General features: G+C 34.5%; 3 protein-coding genes across 3 annotated transcripts; 2 read left to right on the forward strand and 1 right to left on the reverse strand.

Annotated features, from left to right (window-relative positions):
- Positions 1-719: 719 nt before the first annotated feature.
- LOC142526630 (ubiquitin carboxyl-terminal hydrolase 14-like) lies at positions 720-10,223 on the reverse strand. The gene is given in 22 exon segments (XM_075631148.1): positions 720-1,244; positions 2,891-3,011; positions 3,095-3,216; positions 3,295-3,453; positions 4,147-4,236; positions 4,322-4,410; positions 4,537-4,665; positions 4,742-4,790; positions 4,882-5,080; positions 5,444-5,524; positions 5,612-5,644; positions 5,717-5,771; positions 6,721-6,798; positions 6,903-6,959; positions 7,039-7,172; positions 7,511-7,605; positions 8,501-8,688; positions 8,690-8,790; positions 8,926-9,038; positions 9,425-9,596; positions 9,940-10,049; positions 10,141-10,223. Coding segments are annotated over 21 exon segments (2,340 nt in total). The 5' UTR covers positions 10,036-10,049; positions 10,141-10,223; the 3' UTR covers positions 720-1,065.
- Positions 10,224-11,197: 974 nt separating this feature from the next.
- On the forward strand, positions 11,198-12,627 carry LOC142526794 (uncharacterized). The gene is made up of 2 exons (XM_075631389.1): positions 11,198-11,655; positions 11,882-12,627. Exons 1-2 carry the CDS (start codon positions 11,488-11,490, stop codon positions 12,461-12,463), a joined length of 750 nt encoding a protein of 249 aa, XP_075487504.1. The 5' UTR covers positions 11,198-11,487; the 3' UTR covers positions 12,464-12,627.
- A 4,860-nt stretch (positions 12,628-17,487) lies between these two features.
- Positions 17,488-18,987, forward strand: LOC142526201 (uncharacterized). The gene is made up of 3 exons (XM_075630449.1): positions 17,488-17,990; positions 18,121-18,300; positions 18,529-18,987. The coding sequence occupies exons 1-3, from the start codon at positions 17,499-17,501 to the stop codon at positions 18,823-18,825; spliced, it is 969 nt and encodes a 322-aa protein (XP_075486564.1). The 5' UTR covers positions 17,488-17,498; the 3' UTR covers positions 18,826-18,987.
- Positions 18,988-22,137: the final 3,150 nt, after the last annotated feature.

Consider the following 22,137-nt stretch of genomic DNA (forward strand, 5'->3'; position numbering starts at 1 on the left):
AAAAATCATGATGGTATAACGAGCAGCAATCTTAATTCTCCTATAATTGAGTTGTCAAATTATAATTAAAAGTACAACACAAAGAATGATTAGCTAAAAACTATGTAGTAATAATAATAAAAAATGTATCTAACCATTTGGCTGTCTATTTCATTAAAAAAAATTATGATGTTTGAGCTTAATTTTGCGGTTGTTAAAAATGTATTTTTAATCTTTGGAGTAAAAAACCACATTCTCAAACCTAAACCACAATAATTGCCCAAATTGTGTTTCCTGTTTTCATAACTTTTTTATCAAATAATTAATAAACAATCTATTTTTCTAACCCTTAGGTTTAATTTTTAATTAATGGTCATTTTAATAAATATCTACTTTATTAAATAAATATAGGTGTTTGATGAATTCAGATACAATATTTGAAGTCATCATCGATAAGACTAATTAATTAACATGAAATAAACTTTTATGATAACAATCAAATGACTACACAAAATCAATTATATATATTGAATAAAATTGTACAGGAATTATCAAATAAATGCTCACAATAAGTTATCTAATTCTCATTATAAATATTCGAAATATAACAAATCAAATAAATTATATTATGTAAAAATGATATAAATCCTATCGCACCAGTGTTAATTAGAACATCAATTTCAAATCGCATTTGCTTAAAAAGTGCATTAATATAGTTAACGTGAACGAAGGCGCACACACACAGGCAAATACTTAATAAAATTGCAACAGATTCAAAAATTTTGACGAGTGAACAAATACATGTTAGGCAAATCAAAATTGACGAATGAATATAATTTAGGGTTACATTAAAATGAATCCATCTAGTCTATTCAAACGCAACTGAAGTTAATCCATACAGTTCGATTGTAAAGAAAGCAAAAGGTAAGAGATAGCAGTCTTCCTAAAAATGATCTCCCCCCCTGTGTGAACCATAACCATGAAAGACAATTACCAAACTCAACCAATCAAAAAGAAAACCAGGAGCATTACCGATTGTTTCCAGAAAAAAGTTACGCATGCTCAGCAGGAGTATATTAAAGCTTTTCAGCCATCAAATCTCTCGAAGAAGTACAAGTATCCCATGTCGATAGGTAGATCCTGAGAAACACCAACTTTCTCATCATTGAAAATCACCCATCTACCGTCTTTGTAGATATGAGCAACATAATGCCCACAATGAGTAGATGTGCCGATGTGGCTCACAAACCCAAGTAGCCGGTATTCTGGACAAGAAGTAGAAACACTTTAGCACAAAATACTAGAATGTCTACTATTAAACAGAAAAGGCTGTTAGGCTCTGTTCCTTGTATACACAAATATCACCATGGTGAGATCACAAGTGTAGAAAACTTGTCATTTCAACGATTGGTGAAAAACATTAATTGGACACCTGATTAAAATTCAACCATGTTATTCGTCCACTTCCTCGGTTCTTTTTTTGGGATAAAAAACGATATTTTATTAAATATTTAATTAAAGACCTTTAATTACGATAAGCGGAATCCAATTTTTATACAACGGAATTAAAAAAACGGATTAGTGATCCAATCACGACAAAATGTTAAACAAACCCTAACCATGTCAACAATACACAAAAGCTTGTTCTCTCATTAAATCTGAGATTTAGACATTCTCAAACTCTACATGAGATCCAATCCAAGTAGATATTTTAATCTTAATCTTTTCCTGACATTCTTCACCCGTGTCTTCTATGTTCTAAAAAATTCTTCTATTTCCCTCTAACCAGACCGACTAACATATGCAATGAACTACCACTCTCCAAAAAATTGAGAAGCTGTCCAAGATCCGTAACAAATAAATCTTGCGTCGATCTTGGCACCACCCAAACCAATCACAATTATTCCAAAGCCCTAGCACATAATCCGCTCGTGAATGTTCAATGAATCAACATGTGGTCATGCGTCCCCCTCTCCTTTTGACACAACACACAACAGAGTACATGTGAGTCATCTCTTTTGCAACATCTCCGATGTCAGTAACTTACCCAGAACCGCCGTCCGCGAAAATAGTTAAATTTTATAGAATCGGAACCTTCCAAATAACATTAAAAAAGGGAAAAGCAGGAAAGTGACCGTTCGAAAAGAAATATTCAAAAAATGACTTAACTGAACAGAGACTTAACGGATCTCCCACACTCGGACATCATCTAGCCCGTCAATCCTCTCTACAAATCCTAACAATGAACTCAACTCTTCTAACTCCTCATCCCTCAAAGCCCTCCGAAAATGCAAGTCCCATGAATGGGAAGAGGACGAGTTCTCAAACAATGCAAAATGAGATTGAATATTACCGAAGAAAGCTGAATTAAAGAATCCCAAAAGGAAGAATCCCCCCACCGCATGTTCTCCCAAAACCTAATCTTTGTATCCCTCTAACCACTGTCATCACTGATCGATAAAAAGTCGGATAGATCTAGAAATATACTTCCATGGACATTTGAAAGTTGCATTTCTTGCTAAACCCGCATCTCATCCATTCTCTTGTAACCCATATTTACTCACTATAATCTTCTTGCACAACGCATCCGCAAACTGAATATGAGATATCTCTACCTTATTCTCGACCCACCTCCAAAAGATAACTTATCTCTACCTTATGTCTCCATTTCCACGGTTCTGGAACACAAAAGATACACGGATCCTAATCCAATACACTAGGAGTTGGTAAAAGTATCCTATAGTCTTGTGGCCAAGCTCGAATCAGGTAAGCAGACATAAAGTCCAGTTTAGATCACTAACAAGTATCAGAAATATAGTTACTTTAAGCATAAGCAGAAGCATTGGTGAGAATCTAGTAAGAAAACATCAATAGAACGGATTATAAATTCCTAAAGGACTTTGTAACTAACTTCCTTTTCCATCAGGTAGAGCATCATCAGCCACAGAGCCACTGCTACTTGGTGTAGTTTCCATATTTGACAAACCAGGAGGAGGATTAAACCATTCTGTCGCCTTTTCAATATCACCACCCTGCAAATTATTATTGAGGGCGTTACATGAAAGCACCACCCCTATAATCTATCCCGAAATTTTTTAGGCTAATAGTATTTCACCGTTTCCTGCAATGCCTTCCGAGCAACTCCTTCCTCAATACCAAATGATACTAAAGTATCAAGTTTTGACTGGTCCACATGTAGAGAACTCTTCTGCTCTTTTATGATAGGTTCATCAATATCTGGAAGAAAAAAATGAAATTAATTTGTGTAGCACATACGAAGGGAAACTCTGAAGATCCAATTTTGAAGAGGAATACCTGGGTCATTCATATGATCAAACAGCCAATTTGTTGCTGCTTCCACTCCAGCATTGGAGGTATTGATGGCAGCCTTTTGACAATGAAGATAATTAAATCCCATCAACTCCAGTTGGGAAATAATGTATTCATCAGCCTTCACTCCATCATCTGAAGAAGCTGCACATTTAGACAGAGGTTGAAAACAGCAGCAGTTTTAAGGCGTTTAGTGGGACAAAAAACAGCTAATGAAACAGGTCATTCTTTTTCCAAATTCTTGTTAAGTATTATGATGACCTTGTAACAACTGGGAATATTATTAATCATCCTTAGTAAGAAAAGAATGACCAAAACAATGATGAGTTCACACAATGGCAAGTCATCTATCCTTAACAAGCATGCTTATAAAACAATTACTAAAGAATCAAACAAAGGTCTCCATTAGAGTTTCTCACCTTGAGTGATCTATTAAGAAAACTAGATGATACATACATGATACACAAGTAGTCATTCTTTTTCCAAATTGTTGTTAAGTATTGATGATGCCTTTGGTTTTGCTCCTTCGCGAGGCAGCCAAGGCTTACTTTACAGTCTAATTTTATGGGGTGATGCCACTGACACAATAAAGGACCAGGCATTCAACAAATCAGAAAAAGGATAACAACAATTTCCATTAATGACAAGCTTAAGGGAAATTGACTAATGCTAAATTTGTTACGCCGAGTAACTGCAAAATTTTAATGCATCCAGATTTTTAACTGTTCCAACCCCATCAAAGTCTAGTAAAGAATAAAGAAAGGCATTTAACAAAAAAATTATAAATTCAACATATTATAGGAGGCATTCGAAGGGAAAAATGATGAAATGACATACCATTATCTGGTAACAATTCTTCCCCGGGCCGAAGACCTTTGCTGCGCATATGACTAATGTCTACTATATCTGGAACATCTATATAGACATCTATGAAATCAATCCAAAAAGAGTCACCCACAATTCCCAATCAACTGCTTTTTTTAGCAAATAAATGAAGACAACGACTGCATACCTAGTTTTTTCGGTACCCACCCCTCCTCGAGGACAAATTTTCTCATGTGCAATACCAAATAATCAGGAAATGAAGTCAGACCTGCAGTTCTGCAGCGACAATAGATGTACAGAGTGATAAAAGTCAAATATTCAGCCTGAAGATTTGGATTTAGGCAACAGAAAACATAATTATATAAATTATACAGGGGAAATAAATGGAGAGGAGAAACTCACTTAATTGCAGTTGTCTTAGCATCTAAGGCTGTGCTGTAAAAGTCATTTAACTCCTCAGGAGCAGAGAAACAATCCAGACAATCCATCAATGAGACCCTTGGGCGAGGGTGAACAATTTCATCAGACGGCCTGCCAGAGCATTGCATATTCAGCAAGTAATATAATGAATATGATCATAGAGGTGCTTGGGAGAATTCAAACTCACAGCTCCTTCCCCAGAGTATCCTTCACAGCTTCAAAATTTTGGAGTTCTTCTGGAATTTTAAGCAACATGATGTTTGAATAATGGATATATTATTTGAAAAATGACATTAAATCAGACTTATGATAATGAAATAAGCTTACTTTTGTTTGTAGCTTTGTGGAGCGGAATGTTTAGAGAAAGAATATAATCATTTCTTCTATTATAGGTAACCTTGCCCGAGCTGCACTGCAATCGCTCTTCAACGCCAAACTTGAAACTCTTTGAAGGATCGAAGTTTGGGTTCCCAGTGTTAATCCGCTCAACTTGGTCAATAAAATGCAGGAAGAACTCTAAAGCATCCTAGACATAAATTTTCGTCCATCATCTATGCTGTACAACAAATGCAGCTATAACAGATAAAATGACAGAAGAAACTTCACAAATCAACTTTTTAAGCGGAACACACGAATTTCCATACAAGAATTCTCTAAAACCACCAATAAGTAGCTGTCAGTCAACTATGCTTCATAATACAAGACATAAAAAGGCATTTATAACAAATTCATTACCCCTGAACCTATGACAAGATTCGCCAACAAGATATTCCAACAATTTATAAAAAGTATCAGTCCATATGCACTCAAAATCTACCTGTCAAGCTGCGTACGCGCTTTCACCTCAAAATAGATTAACATAACAATAACATTTAACCTAGTAAACAACCTGTTGTCTCATAGTTGAGAATTCGGGATGTTTTGCAGCAATAACGGACTTGAACATACGAGGAGAAATTCCGACTTGTTTCTGGAAGATAGACAAACGACCTGAATTAGAGAGACATAATTCATATAGTAGAAGCAATCAAAGGAACCAAACTCAAATGATGCTTACAGCAGATAATGAAGTGTCGTCTGCATCATCTTTCTGTAGAACAAAATAGCTAACTGTTACCAACATTAACAACAATAAAGTTTCAATGAATATGACATAACTTACCTTGGTAGCTGGGATGCAATATTTACCAGACAGTAAGCCATGAGCAAGCTTTGTTCTGCAAAGAAAATGGAGTAGGTTTAATCAATTCATAGTAGAAACAGCAATTTGCAGTAAGCCATGAGCAAGCTTTGTTCTGCAAAGAAGGAGTAGGCTTAATCAATTCATAGTAGAAACAGCAATTTGCTTTCTTCAATATTGCCTGGTACAATCATACAAGAACCTCCTTGCGCCATAAAAGGCACATCCAAGAATTGAAAAGGAAAGCATTAACAGATTTTAGCTCACGAGTTCATAACAACCATTTTCATATCAATTATCAACCTATAAAGTGTATCGATTATCAACCTATAAAGTGACTACACAAACTTATCTTTTTAAGGGTTATAAACTTTTGATAGTCATGCTGATCTGTATCCCATCTCAACATTAACCTTTCTGGATAATGTATCCTTATAAAAGCCCCAATAACATCTAATAGAGGAGTCATGATTACTTTTCAAGCTAATTGTTTCAACAGAACTGAAAGTTTAAAACATTTGATGCATTCAACTTCTAGGAGTTCGTCCATGAAACAGGTAGTTCTGGCCGAGCGCATGTATGAATCCAAAAGACTCCGGCTACAAGACATTCACACTCAAATAACCTTCCCTCCTATGTCTCTCAATATTAAGCTTAAAAAAAACTCTTAAAACATGATTTGCCACTTTATTTATGTACCAAATAATGTGCATCACCACCTAAAAATCCAGGATGATCGAGTCGTATGTACATAGCGCAACTTCGTAAAATTCTGGCAGGAACTTGCAGGATATAATTTAGTTTCTCTTGTATTTCAAGTACAACTGAACTAGGAAATACATTATCCTATCGGTGTGGGAAGGAAGCAATTTCCAATCATGCATGATATTAATGAGCAAAACAATGGAAAATGGGCAGACCAATTTTCACCAAGTACATGTGAACTAGGATATTCATTATTTTGTTTATCAAGGCTAAATACTTACAGTTGCATATTCAAGTCAACAGTTGGATCAGCCGGAGCCATATCAAAAGCTGCTTTCAAACTTTGGTGCTTATAGTATCTAAAAGGAAAACAAAAAAATAAATAAATAAACAGATACATATAAGATGTGGTGGCCAACATTTAGAATAGCTAAATTTCTTCAAGACATTTCAAACAACTAACCGTGAACAGAAGCCATGAGTAGAAAATACAACTTGCATAGTTGCAGCCAAGTAACAACTGCAAAGAACAAAGTTTAGGAACCAAGAAGGAAGAAATGGCATGAGATTTCAGCAACTCTACAATAAAATTAATCAACCTGTTGCCCAGATTTACAAGTCCTGTGCAACCCGGCCCAGACAGAGGCACAACTTCTTTTCCACTCTCTTGAATGCGGTTCCAGTCAAAATTGGTATTATGATCAAGTTCTGTCTCAGCGGTTGTCATTTCAGTCTACCACAGCAATAAGTCAAATTTATCAAGAAGCAAAAATTAGGATGATGATGCCAATAACAAAACAACTATCACTTGAAGGTATCTAATGGACCAGATAAATAAAGATACAGCATCAACAGAGTCCAAACAAAAGTTGCATATAGAGATATTATTTCAGAAATCAAAGAGTTAATGATTTAGAGGATCGGACGGTCCGCTAAAAACAAATTAGTGTAATAACATTCCATTAATAATTATATGCAGTTAGCACATCATCTTTTCTAACATCCGCAATGCCCAGTTCTAGATTCTGTAAAAATAACAGAAATTTTTGAATAAAATAAAGTTACTCATACCTTTCGCAAGGATGAAAAATCAATACCAAAGTGTTGCATATGTTGTGCTAGAAGTGGGTCTACAACACTTGCATCCTCGTCATAAGAGTAAACATCTGAGCTGCCAAAATTTGAAGTTCATGATTATATTTGAAAATGATAATGAACATATTGAAGTAGTGATTCTTAACAGTCTCTCAAATACATCTACCCCAAAGAGCAGTTATAATTAGTTCTGCAGCTCCGACAACATTCTGATATAATTACAAATAAGAAGAAAATTTTAGATTTTGGGTGAAAATTAGTAGCAAGCATGACAATGAACATATCTTCGTAAATATATCAGAAACCTTTTGTTTGGAAAACCATTAAACCGCTCATAGCATGTATTACGGGGAACCTCAACACTTCCTTGGGGGACCTTGACTATTAGTCCATCCCCCACCACTACGAACACAACGTGCGTACACACCAAAAACAAAACCAAACTGGTACAACAAGTACATTGGAATATTAAGTTCTCCTATCTGCTGATTAAATTTACTCATTATCCCACCACTGCCACCACTACAAACAAAACATGCTACAAACAAAACATGCATGCACACCAAAAAAACCAAAATGGTACGATAAGTACATTGGAATATTAAGTTCTTCTATCTGCTGATTAAATGTACTCATCATCCCACCACTACAAACACAACATGCACACACCCAAACAAAACCAAACTGGTACAACAAGTACATTGGAATATTAAGTTCTCCTATCTGCTGATTAAATTTACTTGTTATCCTACAAATGCACCGCAAATAAAGCAGGTACCAAAAGAGGTGACACCATACAAACAGGACTTCATTTAGTGAGAAACGGAGGGCATCAGTTTCAAACAAGATAACTTGGCTATGTGGTTGTCGTAAATAATACTGTTATATCATTTATGAGGATTGGGATAACAACAGCATGCTAAATCCCCAGGAGGCTACTTATGACAAAGATAATATAGGCATTACCTGCTGACTCTAGATCAGCGGTTATAGTGCCAAGTTTTACAGCCAATGGATATTTAGTCACGTTGTAATGGTTAACAGCATGGTCGTTACCCCCACTTCCATCCCAATTTCTTCGACCACAAAGGATTGACCCATCTGTTAAATTTAACCAGAGATTTTCAGTCTTCTCACACTTCTCACACTTCCATAGCGTGTTTACTGATGATTTTCGTATCAGTAGTCCAGGCAGCAACCTGCTCTTTCTTTTCTGCACCCGTATTCATGATGACAGAATCAACTGCTAATCTAACCTACAAGACAGACACAAAATACCTGACAACTAAGCATGCGTATTTCACATCATTCTGTAGATCGTTTACCTAGATGATTATCTGAAGATTTTCATGATACGAAATAACAAGTAAAACATGAAGGGGAAGAAATACCTTTTCTGGCAACTCTACTGATGGGAAAGGAAGGGCCAAATAGTCTGGTAAAATAACTATTTCAAAGCTTGCTTCGAATTCTGGGTCATGGTTATCGAATCCTCCTTCAACACCTGCAAATAGAAAATGCAGCTCAAGGAATTGTTTTTCACAATGGTACAACTATAAAGCATACTATTAACAAATACAACAAAGAAAACTCTAGAATCTGCTAGATTCGAGCATTTGATGAGCCAAATACTTACATAGAGCTATCATTGCATATCCAAAACATTAACAAACATGTCAAAATTCAATTATTTGAAATGCACACGCTGTGAGGTAATTCAGCATTTAAATTCTGTATGAAAATTATATTGCATTTCCCCCTTTGAAGCACATGCGATGTGAAACATCTTTCTAAGAATCTCATTCCAATGTGTGCTCCAGAGAACAAACAATAAACTTCAATAAATAACGGTATGACACCCAAAATGAAAGAATTCAGCTTAAGCTGTACCTAAGGCTAGAAGTGTTGGTTTGTTTAAAGGCCTGTCTTCAGAAACAGGCTTCTGAGTCTCCTTGATGTGCAGATAAACAGGGTTTCCACTCTTCTCATAGTTCCAGCCGACATAATCCTTGCCAAAAGCAAGAAACGAATTCATATCCACGAACAACCCACCCTCTGATTTCTGGAAAAGAGTGAAAACAATATCACATAGTCAAATAAGAATTAAAAATAGCGGCACAATTCTTTTACAATACTCCGTGGAGGGGCAAGCAGTGACGCACTCCAGCACTTGTGCGAAACCAATTCTCAATTACGATCCAGAAGTCGGACACAAACAATTAACTAGCAACATCTTACGAACTCTAATTCACAAACAGGGCAGCTGAACGTCGAGAAAAAAAAGAAAAAAGAAAAATCGGCAATAAGAACACTACTCCGCATTTAGAAGCATAGAATCTCTAGTTGCATAAGAAGAATACGATAAGTTGGAAGGAAAAGTAAAGCGAAAACGAAAAAATAAATAACGGAGTATCGTAGGAAATGCAGCATTCCTCCTTGTAGATGCGATTAGTGGGCTCAGGGATCCGAACCCGAGAGAGATACGATCGAAGCAAATCCATAGAACAAATTGCAGCTAAGAGTAAAAATTTTCCCTGTCCGATACGACGGCGAAATGGTGTTGACTAGAGAGTGTCTGAATTAATTAGCATATTCTTTGCCCTAACCATGGGAGAAGGAGAAAGAAGAAAAGCAATAGCAGTCTGGTGCTGTTGGCGTGTTTCTGTTGTTCTTTGTTCGCTCTCCTCGCCTGACCAAGAATACATCATCATGATATCTAATCGTATATATATTATATATAATATATATTTTTATGACTGATCAGTGTAGTAGGATATTTCCTTAAAATTGATAGCTGGCATTGACAATATATTTAGAATTTTTTTAAAATATACAACTCCTCAGATATCTCATTTTCTGCATGCCTTCTCGATAAATGTTATTTAGTAAATTAAGATTAAACTTTAAATATCAACGAAAAATTTATTACATTGGGATAATGCGAAATTTTAGCATTTTTTTTTTTTTGAAAAATGCAGGAAATAAAAAAGATATTGGATGAGAAAATCATCTTTAGAAATCATTATCACACTTGTGTACTACTAGTAATTCCCAGTTCCCAGACAAAAATGTGTTAAAATTAACTGGTTTTTAAACTGACGGGCCACTTGCTGATCTATGCTATTATATTAAGTGTGACTGTTTTAAAATAACTATTTTCGAGGACACCAAAATACTTAATTTCATAATTATCCTTCTTATTTTACTAAAAATCTTTTCAAGTCACTTCATATTTTAAATATAAAAAAATCAAAACAAAACTTGCCTTTTAAATCGAAAAACTTTTCTAAATCGAAAATAATTTCGTGTTAATTATTTAATATTATTTAATCAAATTAAAAATAATAATAACACATGCAATATATGGTCAATCTTTTGCTGGTAATAAAGGAAAACCCGATACCTTTATCAGACGAATGGGTACTACGATCAAACTTTGACCTGACCATCTTGAATGGGCCTAGGTCCATTCTAAATGCTCTAAAATATTGGGCTTCATGTTGGACAAGTTTAATTTTTTGGTACTGCAAACCATTATTTTATTTTATTTAATGATAGATTGAACACGTTATTATTTATGGCAAAAATTGGAGCGAGCAAACACATGTACGGATACGAAGAAATCGGATAAAGACAAGCACCCCATTTCTGTCCTTATTAATAAATTAAAATCCCATATATGTCTCCTCGGATACGAATTAAATTTTAATTGAGTTTCCTCGATCCAGCTCCTCTGCTTAGAGCGGCAAAGCCGGCTTCCCGCTGCCTCTTTCATCCAAATCCACACACTACAAAACACGTCCCTTGGTTTTCTCAGACACCCGTCGCCTAAATATTTGCCACTATTTCTTACAAACCAATATCTCTTCATTTCCCATACATTAGTTTTTCAATCACCGTTTCTTTCCATTTCTTCTCCCCTTTTATTGGCAAATTAATCTTAATTGCATGGAATGGATCACATAAAGAGTCGGGGGAGGAGCAAGTTTTTTACGTGTTTTAGCCAAGTTTTCGCTGACGATGACCCCGGCCGTGACTCGGACAGTTCCGTCAGAAGGAAGAACAGGGCTCGCCGGGGTTTCGCCGCATCGATGAAGGCCGTTTTCTTCAAGGCGTCATCGGTAAGGGTTGAGGGTATTTAATTTAGTTTAATTTGTTAACTGTTCTATTTTTGGTTTGATGATTCAATATAATTCTTGGGTTTTGGTCAACTCCATTCGGTTTGAGATCTTGATCATCCCTTGTTTATTTATAGTTACTCGTTCCTCTCTTTGTCCATCATTAATTGGAAAAATTAGGATTATATATGTTTCTTTATTAACGTTATTCATTGAAATTAATTAACAGGCAAAGAAATATCGAAGCAAGAAGTCCAAGCAAGACCCATTTCGATCAAGCAGTGGCTATTCATCATCGTCAGCAAATGCAAAATTTGTAAATAGTACCAACAAGAATTCCGAGGAACTACTACTGTTACGAGCGAATTCAAACGCTTCTTCAATTTTCTCTCCCAGTGTCACAGATTCGTCAAGATCGTCGTCCCGGTCCTCTTCAATTTCATCAAACTCACGCTCTGGATCGGAAAGAATCAAGCGATCCCCATCTTCACTGGATTTCAAGCAAACCTTGAATCCACAAGCCGTAAAGAGGGATGATGAAAAGTGTGGGTGTACAGTTGGAATGTGCATATTTTTTCTCTGTTTGGTCTCTTTGGTTTTTTGGGGGAAGGTTTTTGCCATCGTGACCTGCACTTCAGCATGCCTTTTATTTGCTCCGGCCTGCCGCCCCCATCTGCGGTGCCGGACAGAAATTGCAGCCAGTAGCATCAACTTATCGCTGAACGACGACGTTGACTCGGAGGAGTACAAGAAAAGGGTGATCATGGAAGGGTTGCTGGAAAGGAATCGTCCTAGGATACTGCAGCCATGAATTTCTTGTGTCCGAGAGAGAAGACATACTTGGGGAAAAATCATTTTGATCTACTAGTAGTGTACAATTTTTGTTGCTTGAGATGAGATTCTCAATTTCTTGTTTCTCAGTATTCGACCCAGGAGCCAGTTTACCAAAGTTTAATTAATTATGAAAACTTTTTTTTATACCATTCACAAATATATACATATGCAAAAAAAAAAAAAAAAAAAAACGTTTTTTTGGTAACTTCGCGTATGTTTCAAGTAGTTTGGTTCTTCAATTCCTTAAAAAAAATAACCCGTTACGTGCAACAATATCGTAAACATTTTATATTAATCTATACTATTAAACCTTCTCCATTTTTATTCAATATTCACCTAAACTACGTTTCGTTTGCTAGTACAAATTAGATAAAATGATTGATGGTGAAATTTAAGTACTATGTTAGATTATATTCAATTAGTTTGAATAGAATCGATGTTTATTTTTACTTGCATGTGAAGAGTTGAAGAATTTTTTTCACAATTAATGACTAGTCGTGAATGCTATCAATTTATTTGTATTATTATGTTGCCATTAATTTATCGTATAACAAATTGATTCACGACACACATACATTTTGAGGCTTCCATGACATTACCTTGAGCGTGCATTTTTTTATTTTCATTATTTAAGTCGCATATATATCTTATCTTAATATTCTGATTATAATTTAAGTATAATTTTGAGCCACCAAAAAAAAAAAAAAAAAAAACAATTGTCTCCTAATTTAATGTTTTGGCCGTATTATTAAATTTTCTCGATAAGGCTCTATCTGAGTCAAGCAAGTAAGGTTCACAATTTTTTGCAAGAAAAAATTGGATGTTGAAAATTCGACACGTTCTCACTGGCATACTTTTCAACCTTTCAGGTGGCTAGCTCCTCGATGAGGCCCTTTTTTGATAATACCAATTCTACTTGCTCAAATTAGTAATATAAATGAATTAATTATGCTTATATTTATGATTTAAAAAATAGTAATATTATTTTATTGTATCACAAAATTGATTGATAAAATCGTCTGTAAAATATTTTAGTCAAAAAATTGATTATTCTGCTCACCGAGTGTTGAGACGATTAAGTTCTCGAATTTTAAATACATTGAATATATACATGAGTTATGATTCGGATGATAAAAAATAATTAAATAATATAAATTATGATTGGTTGCAAAATGTGACTCCAAACACGACATGAATGCACAAGATAATCATATAGTGTCCTTTTCTACATCAATGCAGTCTTTGTCTACGTACGCCACTGTATCCGCAATGAAAAAATCATGAATTAAAGCGTCAAATAAAGAACAAAAATGAAATGGAAAAGTAAATTTTTGCGTTACCCGGAATCGGTTCTGAAAGATATTTAATGAATTGGTGCTCGTAAAAATTTATTTGTTTTTATCCTGGAATTATAGAGAAGTCGCCACTATTAGCAGACTTTGCTCAAACACAAAATTAAGACATATCATCAGTTATTTTTATAGGTGCAGATAAGGAAGTAGTTTATTAGCCTTAACAAATGTACCAAATTGTAGAATATTGAGCCTCAGGCCCTCACGCTTAAGAGGTTTTATAATATCTTGCAATTAAACTTGCATGGCGTTGAAGTTTAGTCTTTACTTCTTGATTTTATTATTGTTTTCGCCACACCAAAGCAATTTCGGCATGTTTGCTTCTTCTTTTTATCACTCCTTTTCTTTATTTCTTTTTAATCCTACCAGCTTCAAATCGAAGTAATACACATATAATATTTATAAAAAAAAACTTAATTAGACCAAATCCATTGAATGGATGGTGAATATCCAAAAATTAAGTCGACAAAAACCTAAATATTCTTTTTTGGGTACTTGATGTTAGGTTTATAACAAAATTAAAAATATGGAAAACCTAAAAATTATACATAATTCGTCGGTATCCTTGTCTGGTAGTAGATCACATGCAGATGCATGCATGCTATGATGGAGCTCCCACTCAAGTTTGGGCATGTCACACTCTAAAAATCATATGAACCTTAGTCATGTGGCTACTAATGGTACTAAAAAAAAATTAAAAAACGATAAATTTATTGATAAATCATTCATTGAAAAAGTGATAATACGTACACGTCATAAATAGATCATATACTACAAAGTCTCATGCTACTAACATGCTTAAGAAATAAGTTTCTCCGCAATGGCTTGGTAAAGAGAGGGAACAACAACCATGTTGACTGTAGAAATATGATGTAGAACAATCTGTCCTTGCGCTTTAAAGTGAAACTTGGTATCTATATACTTATTCTAGTTCCATGATATTTGGGATCCTTCGTATATGCAACATTAATGACAATGTTATGACAATATTAAATGATAATTGCATCATTTGTGTGCGCAGTCACTCAAAGACTCTGAAGAAACCTCCTTAACAAGATGGATTCTTGTACAGCATATGTGCAAGTATGTTCTCCGCTTCCATAGTGGACAAAGCGAAACAAGGTTGATTCTTGCTATCACCAAGTTATAGCAGCACCTCCTAGCAAAAATACATATCCAGAACTGAATTTACGCTCGTTTTTATCCGCTGTACCATCAGCATAACTGTATCTCACCAGCTTCAAATTACCTTCTTGGTAGCATAATTCCAAGTCAGTTGTGATATCTAAGTATAATCTTCACAGTCATCCAAAGGCTAGGTCTGCTCAAGTACACATCATGGCATAATATGGAATTGGTTAGAAAATACCCAACAACATTTAAGATAACACACTAACATGTTGTATGAAGATATTATATTGATCTTGTAATCTGAAAAGCGACGAATATCTTAAAAGTAAGAGCTGCATGGTCTCCAATGGTCCCCGAACTATGACCTGTTTCCAAATTAGGGTGGGGATGGAGAATCTTTTACTCGTACGAGGAGAAAATCAAGATTGTGGCGGCGACTGGGAAAAGGAACGGTTTGTGTGGGTCCGGTCCATCTGACTTCTGTGAGGCAAGCTAGCTAGAGCTTACACGCATTGGCAACGGGTCTCAAATAATTTAATTTTGTTACATCAAATAAAAATGCAATTTATTAATTATTCAATTCTGTAAAAAAAAAATTATTAAACATGTTTCTCCATTTACGCACGATTAATTATACTTTGAAATGTCTGCATGGTACGGTGATTTGGAGCTGATCAGTCCATGGATTTTATACATTTTGGTGGAATTACTTGGGAGTTGTGAACTAATATATTTTTAGGAAAAATTGCATTTTTTATCTTATATATTTAACATCTTGTGATTTTGGTCCTAATGTTATCAAAATTTAAACTTAATATTGTATTTTTCAATTTTTGCTTTCACCGTGAATGCTGCAGTGGTGTCACATCGAGAAATGACCAAAATTATCACACACAAAAAAAGATGGCGGACTAAAATTAAAATTTCACAACATATAAGATAAAAATTTCAAGACATATATATATTGCATGTACATAGTACTCTAGCTTTAAGATTTTATAGCAAATTCGTATCCAATTAAATGAGGTAAAGCATGAATTTGAGTAAGACTGCATAATTAGCAAGGTCAATAACTATAAGAACAACAAGTACTTTATATCCAATGCAGACCCAAATACCTTTTTTTAGTTAGGAAAGAACAAATACCTTTTACAAAAAAGGGTAATTAATATATTTCCAAAAAAGGACAAATAGACATGAAGAATACCTATCAACCAAACTTTTAAAGGGATATTTCAACAAAATAATAATTCATATATAATATGTTCGTTGACAACTTAACTAGTATAATCGCATACCATAAAATTAATTAAAGCACAAGAAATTCAAAGAAGATTATATCTATCGTTCACACTTTTAACAAATTTGGACCACCTTAGTTATTGTACAAGAACTTCGGATCTCATTCACATGGATGTGCTCAGCTTTTGTTTTGTCGAGCAAGAAATGTTATTTTGAAGACATTTTTACTAAAAAGATGTTGATTTATAAGGAATTAAACATACTTAATAGAGTACTGTATCTATATTCTAATTATTAAAATATATGTTACCAATAATATTTATGATTATTAAACGTTATAATTATTTCGTGATATACATACGAATGCTATATATATATAAATATATAAAAAAAAACATGTATGGGTGGGGACAGAAACAAATCTCAGTGTATATGATTGTTTTTATGTGTTGCTTTAAATGTACACACATCCAATAGCAAACTTGGAACAGAAAACCCCCAAAACTAGTAACAATAAGTTGGACCTTGCAAACTCAGGCCTATTCTATAGGGCTCATACCTTTTGCTGTCCTAAGAACGTCAGGATTCTCCACCCAAGAAGAAAAGAATTGCTATATATAATTTCACTAGGGAAAAAAATTATTAGTAAATTATGGGAAATTTCTGAAAAAAAAAAACACTCAACACCAATTCAATTAGTAATTTTTCGGACTAACCGCTTGTGAAATCAAACTAGCTATTGGCACATATCACATATTAATTATAATATATATAGATTATGGACCATATTCATTATCTTTGATCTCATGTATAATGAATGCTACAGTAAATTAAATATCTTAAGTTATGAAAAGAATATACATACAAACATTTAAGTGAGAAGGCAATTAAAAAGTGGAATAAATAAAAATGGCACCCAACCAAAATAAGTTTAGAAAATCCGAGTCATGATGAAAGATCGGCCAACAACAAATAAAGACAGCAAAAGCTTTAACTAACTAAAGAAAAATGCCAATGAACTCTGACAAGAGTTAAAAAGGACACAAGACTATCAAACTTTCTGTATATATTCACATATTTGGACACACACTCCAAATACTTCATGAAACCCCCCCACATTTTGCATTTCTCAGCTGTACCTCTACTTCTGGTTGGTTGCCTTTCCCTTTCTTTCTCCTCTTTTCTCTCTATAAACACTTCTTTTCATCATATATACACAGTATCTTGACTAAGACAATGGCTTCTAATTCTGATGCGAAGGTCTCTGATCCGAACACCGACATCTGTATGGCCATGCCGGAAGATCGTGATCACCGGCCAATACAGCGGTCTCGCCGGAGGAAGGTGAAGGGGGGAGAGTCTTGTCATGCGCAGAAGAAAAAGCAGCCGCAGAGAGGGATGGGGGTGGCTCAACTTGAGCGGCTCAGGATGCAAGAATGGAAGAAAATGACTCAGATAATCACTACCAATCAAGCACTTAACTTTCCGGTAGCCTCTTCTTTTGTGGATCCTACTCATGTTAATGTTTCGGGCCCTGTTCCGTTTCCGAAGCTGGGTGGTTTCGGGGCTCCGAATATCGCTGTGGGGAAAATGGGCTTCAATAATCCAAATGAAAGATTGGGGTTCAATGGGCAGGTGGGTTTTGGAGGTTTTGTGTCGTCTGATCATCATTTTCAAGCAGATTTGTTTGAAGCTAAGGGATCAAATAACTTGGATGCTATTTCTTCGAACCCAAATGGTGTGAAGAGTTGCGCTCAACTCTGCATTGCTTGTCAAGAGGTATATACATCTTTAACAATCCAAAAATTTGCAGCAGTAAGAAACCGTGTTTACACACCCCCACAAACATATTTATCCTTTCAAATGATGAGTACATAACCTTTGTCGTGAATAATTTTTTATCTCGCAGAAAAAGAAAATTAGTGGTCAAAATTTGAGCTGCTGTGGAATGAAACCGGACTTTAGTGGGTGTGGATTTTTGGGGTTAAATGTTGGACAAACTACATACATCAAGCGAGAAAATCAAGGGCTTGCAACAAAAGTACGGCCGGAACCTAATGTGGCATACACCGTTCGCAATGGCCAGCCGGTAATTAATAAATCATCTTTAATACGTACGGAGTGGGTTAAGGATCCCTTTCTTCCAATATTTCTTTAATACTAACAACCACTTCTATATTATTTACCATGTAATATAAACACTAAAGAATATATTAATTTGATCAGCATGTACTAATACATTATATTTCAGCATGTAGTAATACATTTATTTCATGCTTATTTAATATGGAAGAATTAATTTCATAATCACATTTAGGGTGTAGAGATTGTGGCAGTCCACAATAAAGGATCATCATCATCAACAACATCAAGTTCAGAAGCTGGCAATGCATTGGTTATGGAGTATGAGTTTTTTCCATCTGGGAAAGGTATGAAAAGCAATATTAACCCAAACAACAATGATTATGTGATGATGAAGCTAATGGCCGGGTGGGGTTCAGAATCTGTGAATATTGGAGATCGATCTTGTTGTGGAGCCAGCAGCACTGCATCACAGAATGGTTTTGATGGCTCCACCGCTTCTATTGATCTGTCTCTCAAGCTTTCTTATTAGCATGCAGGAATTTAATTAAAGATGCTATCTGTTCTTTAGTTTTTGTTTTTTCACGTTTTCGTGAAATACCAGTTATCAAGGACCAAAATATAGCTTTATGCTTACCCTTTTGGCTGTTAAACTGTGTTTTCCCCTCCGGATTGGGGCAATACATTTTCTGAGTTTTCTAGGATATACCATGTCTCGTTCTCTATAATTTTCAGTTTCTTGATCTGATGTCTCCCGGTGCTGGGATTTTTACATGGGTTTTCATGCTTAACTAGCAATGGTAATTATTCAACGTACGTACGTACGTTCTGAAATATGTAAATCATAATAAATATTAAAGTATATCTACGCACATAAGCAAGTATCTAAAAATTTATATTTCGGTCCCCGAAAAATCACGGGCGCGCCCCAGTTCCTCTTTATAAGTTTTTAGAAATTAATATATAAGCTTTGGTGTTAGTTTTCCGTAGCATCGCTGCAATCTTGAAAAACCTAGCTAGAACTTGTGTTCTACGAAATAGGTAGTTAATTAAGGAGAAGTCATGGGTATAACTTTTGCCTCCCCGGTCATCGTTCTGCCATGTAAGTGCTGAAACACAAGAATCACCGTTGACCCCTTTCTTCAATTAATGGCCGGGGATCGGAGTACACAACAGATAATCAATGCACTTTTAATAATAATAATAATAATATATTTGAAAACAAGAAAAGTAAATAGAAATGGGTTCTGAGAAGTTGGTGCGTACAGGGAGAGCTATATCACCAGGCAGCAAGCGGCTGCAGCTAACACAGCTTGTGCCAAAGACTCGCAGTAAAACAAATAAAGCTGATCGAAGCCTTTTCAAGCTCCATTTGATCTGCCAGATTTATCTTGATCTTCTATTGATTATTAAACTTTCTTATTATTATCGTGAGTCTAAGTACAATTACAATCATAAATAAAATATATCAATTAAAATAATATTTTTATTTAATTATAAGGATTTATGAATGGTAAAGTGTGTGATTGAATTAAGTATTATATAGCTCGTCCATGGAAATAAACAGTGGTGAACCCAGGATTTTCCACCAGGGTTGTCGAATTCAATAAATTTAAAAAATTAATTTAATACAAAATGTATAGTAAAAGTCATATATTAACTTCATCTGTATTTTAAATAACACTCTCCAGAGATTTCACACTTTGAAAGTATTGAATAATAACCTCATCATCATCATCATCTCGCTTAATATATGGTAACAAACAATCATTAAATAAACATATAACCTCCCAGTCGATTACGGAGTGATGTTTTGGTGATTTTCATCGTTGAGAACACTCTCTCTACGATTACAGTTGCAACGGGTAATTACAACAATAATAACTTGAAAGGTAAATATACCAAATGATATAATTGATTCTTCTTCGATTGAACCATCCTTTTAGCTAGCTCGCCAATCTCCGCAACCTCAGAGAATTGATTGCTAGTTCGCATGTCAAAAATGAAGTTATCAAGTTGGTGCTCAAGATGCATAAATTAACCCAATCAGGGAGAAATCAGATGGATAAAACTTGAGCAAAATGAAGCAATTTTCCTTTACGATAAGTACATAACAACTCTGTGTTCACCTCGTTAAATCGATTGTTCAACTCTTGTAGTTGCAAATCTATCACTTCATAAAACATTTCAACACGATAATAGTGAAGATTTGTCATTCCTTCAGTATTTTCTTCTTGATCTCCCATGAAAGACGAACAAGTATGTGCGGGTGACTCTCATATTTGGGCCAAATATTCATTATGCTAGATTCATGCGCGTGTGTGTAGAAATCTTTGAATAAAGATCATATTTTTAAATATAAAAGGATGTGAAAATATATTTATTTTGACTCTCTCGTAAAAATTCTTGGATAGAACACAATAATCAGATAAGCTATAATATAAAATTAGGCACCCAGCTAAATTCCAATAATAATTTGTCGTTTCATGTTTTAAAATGGAACAATAGCTTTAAAAATTTTAATTTTTAAATGATATAAAATCGAGTGAATTATATTAAGAAAATTCAAAAAAGTGATTTCCATTATCTATCTATCTATTATGTTGAAATGGGGGAAAAATTCTTTTTTTAAAAAAATTAATATAAGAGATAATAATGATATGTTGTTGTAAATGTACGTATAATTCCAACGTAACTATCACATCTCAATATTACACTCCAAATATATTTCTACATGCAAGACAAGATTTCCTTGCATAGAATATTTGAATGTATAAAAATTACGTATGTTTTTCTGCATTGTATATAAGACTAATACATACAACGATTATATTACCCGTGAATATTTTCTCCTAAAATATCTTAGTCTAATAATTTGTTTTTCTATATATCTTTATTCATTCGATTTCAACCTCTTGAAATTTCCTATATATTTCGACTTTATTATCCATACACTGAATTTATAAAAATATGCGAAGGCCCAAATTTTTTTATACAAGTGAAGCATTCATAAAAAGTACAATCGACAAAAAGCAAAAACTTGTGTGAGACGGTTTCACGGGTCGTATTTCGTGAGACCGATCTCTTATTTGGACCATCCATGAAAAATTCTTACTTTTTATTCTAAGAGTATTACTTTTTATTGTGAATATCACAGATAAAGATTCGTGAAACCGTCTCAGAAGAGACCTACTTTTGACAAAAATCAGGAATCTTAAGTGTAGTTGGTGTCTAATCAGTCGGAAATTCGATAAGCTCGACAAGATGTACTTACAGTTGGCACTTCATGCAAAAGAACAACGCTTCTCGGACGGAAAAAGCTGTTTCCGAATATCATATTTCCGAACTAAACAATTTAGAAGCTAGCAGTCAAGAGACAAACAAACCCACTGCGCATGCAGAAACCAACAATCGGAAGAGAGTAGTTCCAAGCTCCATGAATGAGCGAGAGCTGAGTGGCATTTTTGGTCCTATAATTTGCACTCGTTCTATTTTTGGTCTTGTTAACAATAAATTTATATTTTAAATCATGTTACTTGTATTTTTTGCTCATATTAAAGGTGAAATTGCGTTTTTAGTCATGTGACTTGCATGTTTTTTTGTCATGTTAATGGTGAATTTGCATTTTTAGTAATGTAGCTAGCATTTTTTTTTATTTTTCATTTTTTTTTCCGATGGACGTGGACGTTGACATTGACATGGATTCACAAGAGACATACTCTTTTATTAAATACAAAAACTTATGTGAGACAGTCTCACTAGTCAATTTTGTGAGACAGATATTCTATTGGGATAAATCACAAAAAATTATTACTTTTACGCCAAAATATTATTTTCTGTTGTA

Source organism: Primulina tabacum, chromosome 15 (assembly GCF_025594145.1).
Source record: "Primulina tabacum isolate GXHZ01 chromosome 15, ASM2559414v2, whole genome shotgun sequence".
NCBI classification, from domain to species: Eukaryota; Viridiplantae; Streptophyta; class Magnoliopsida; order Lamiales; family Gesneriaceae; genus Primulina; species Primulina tabacum.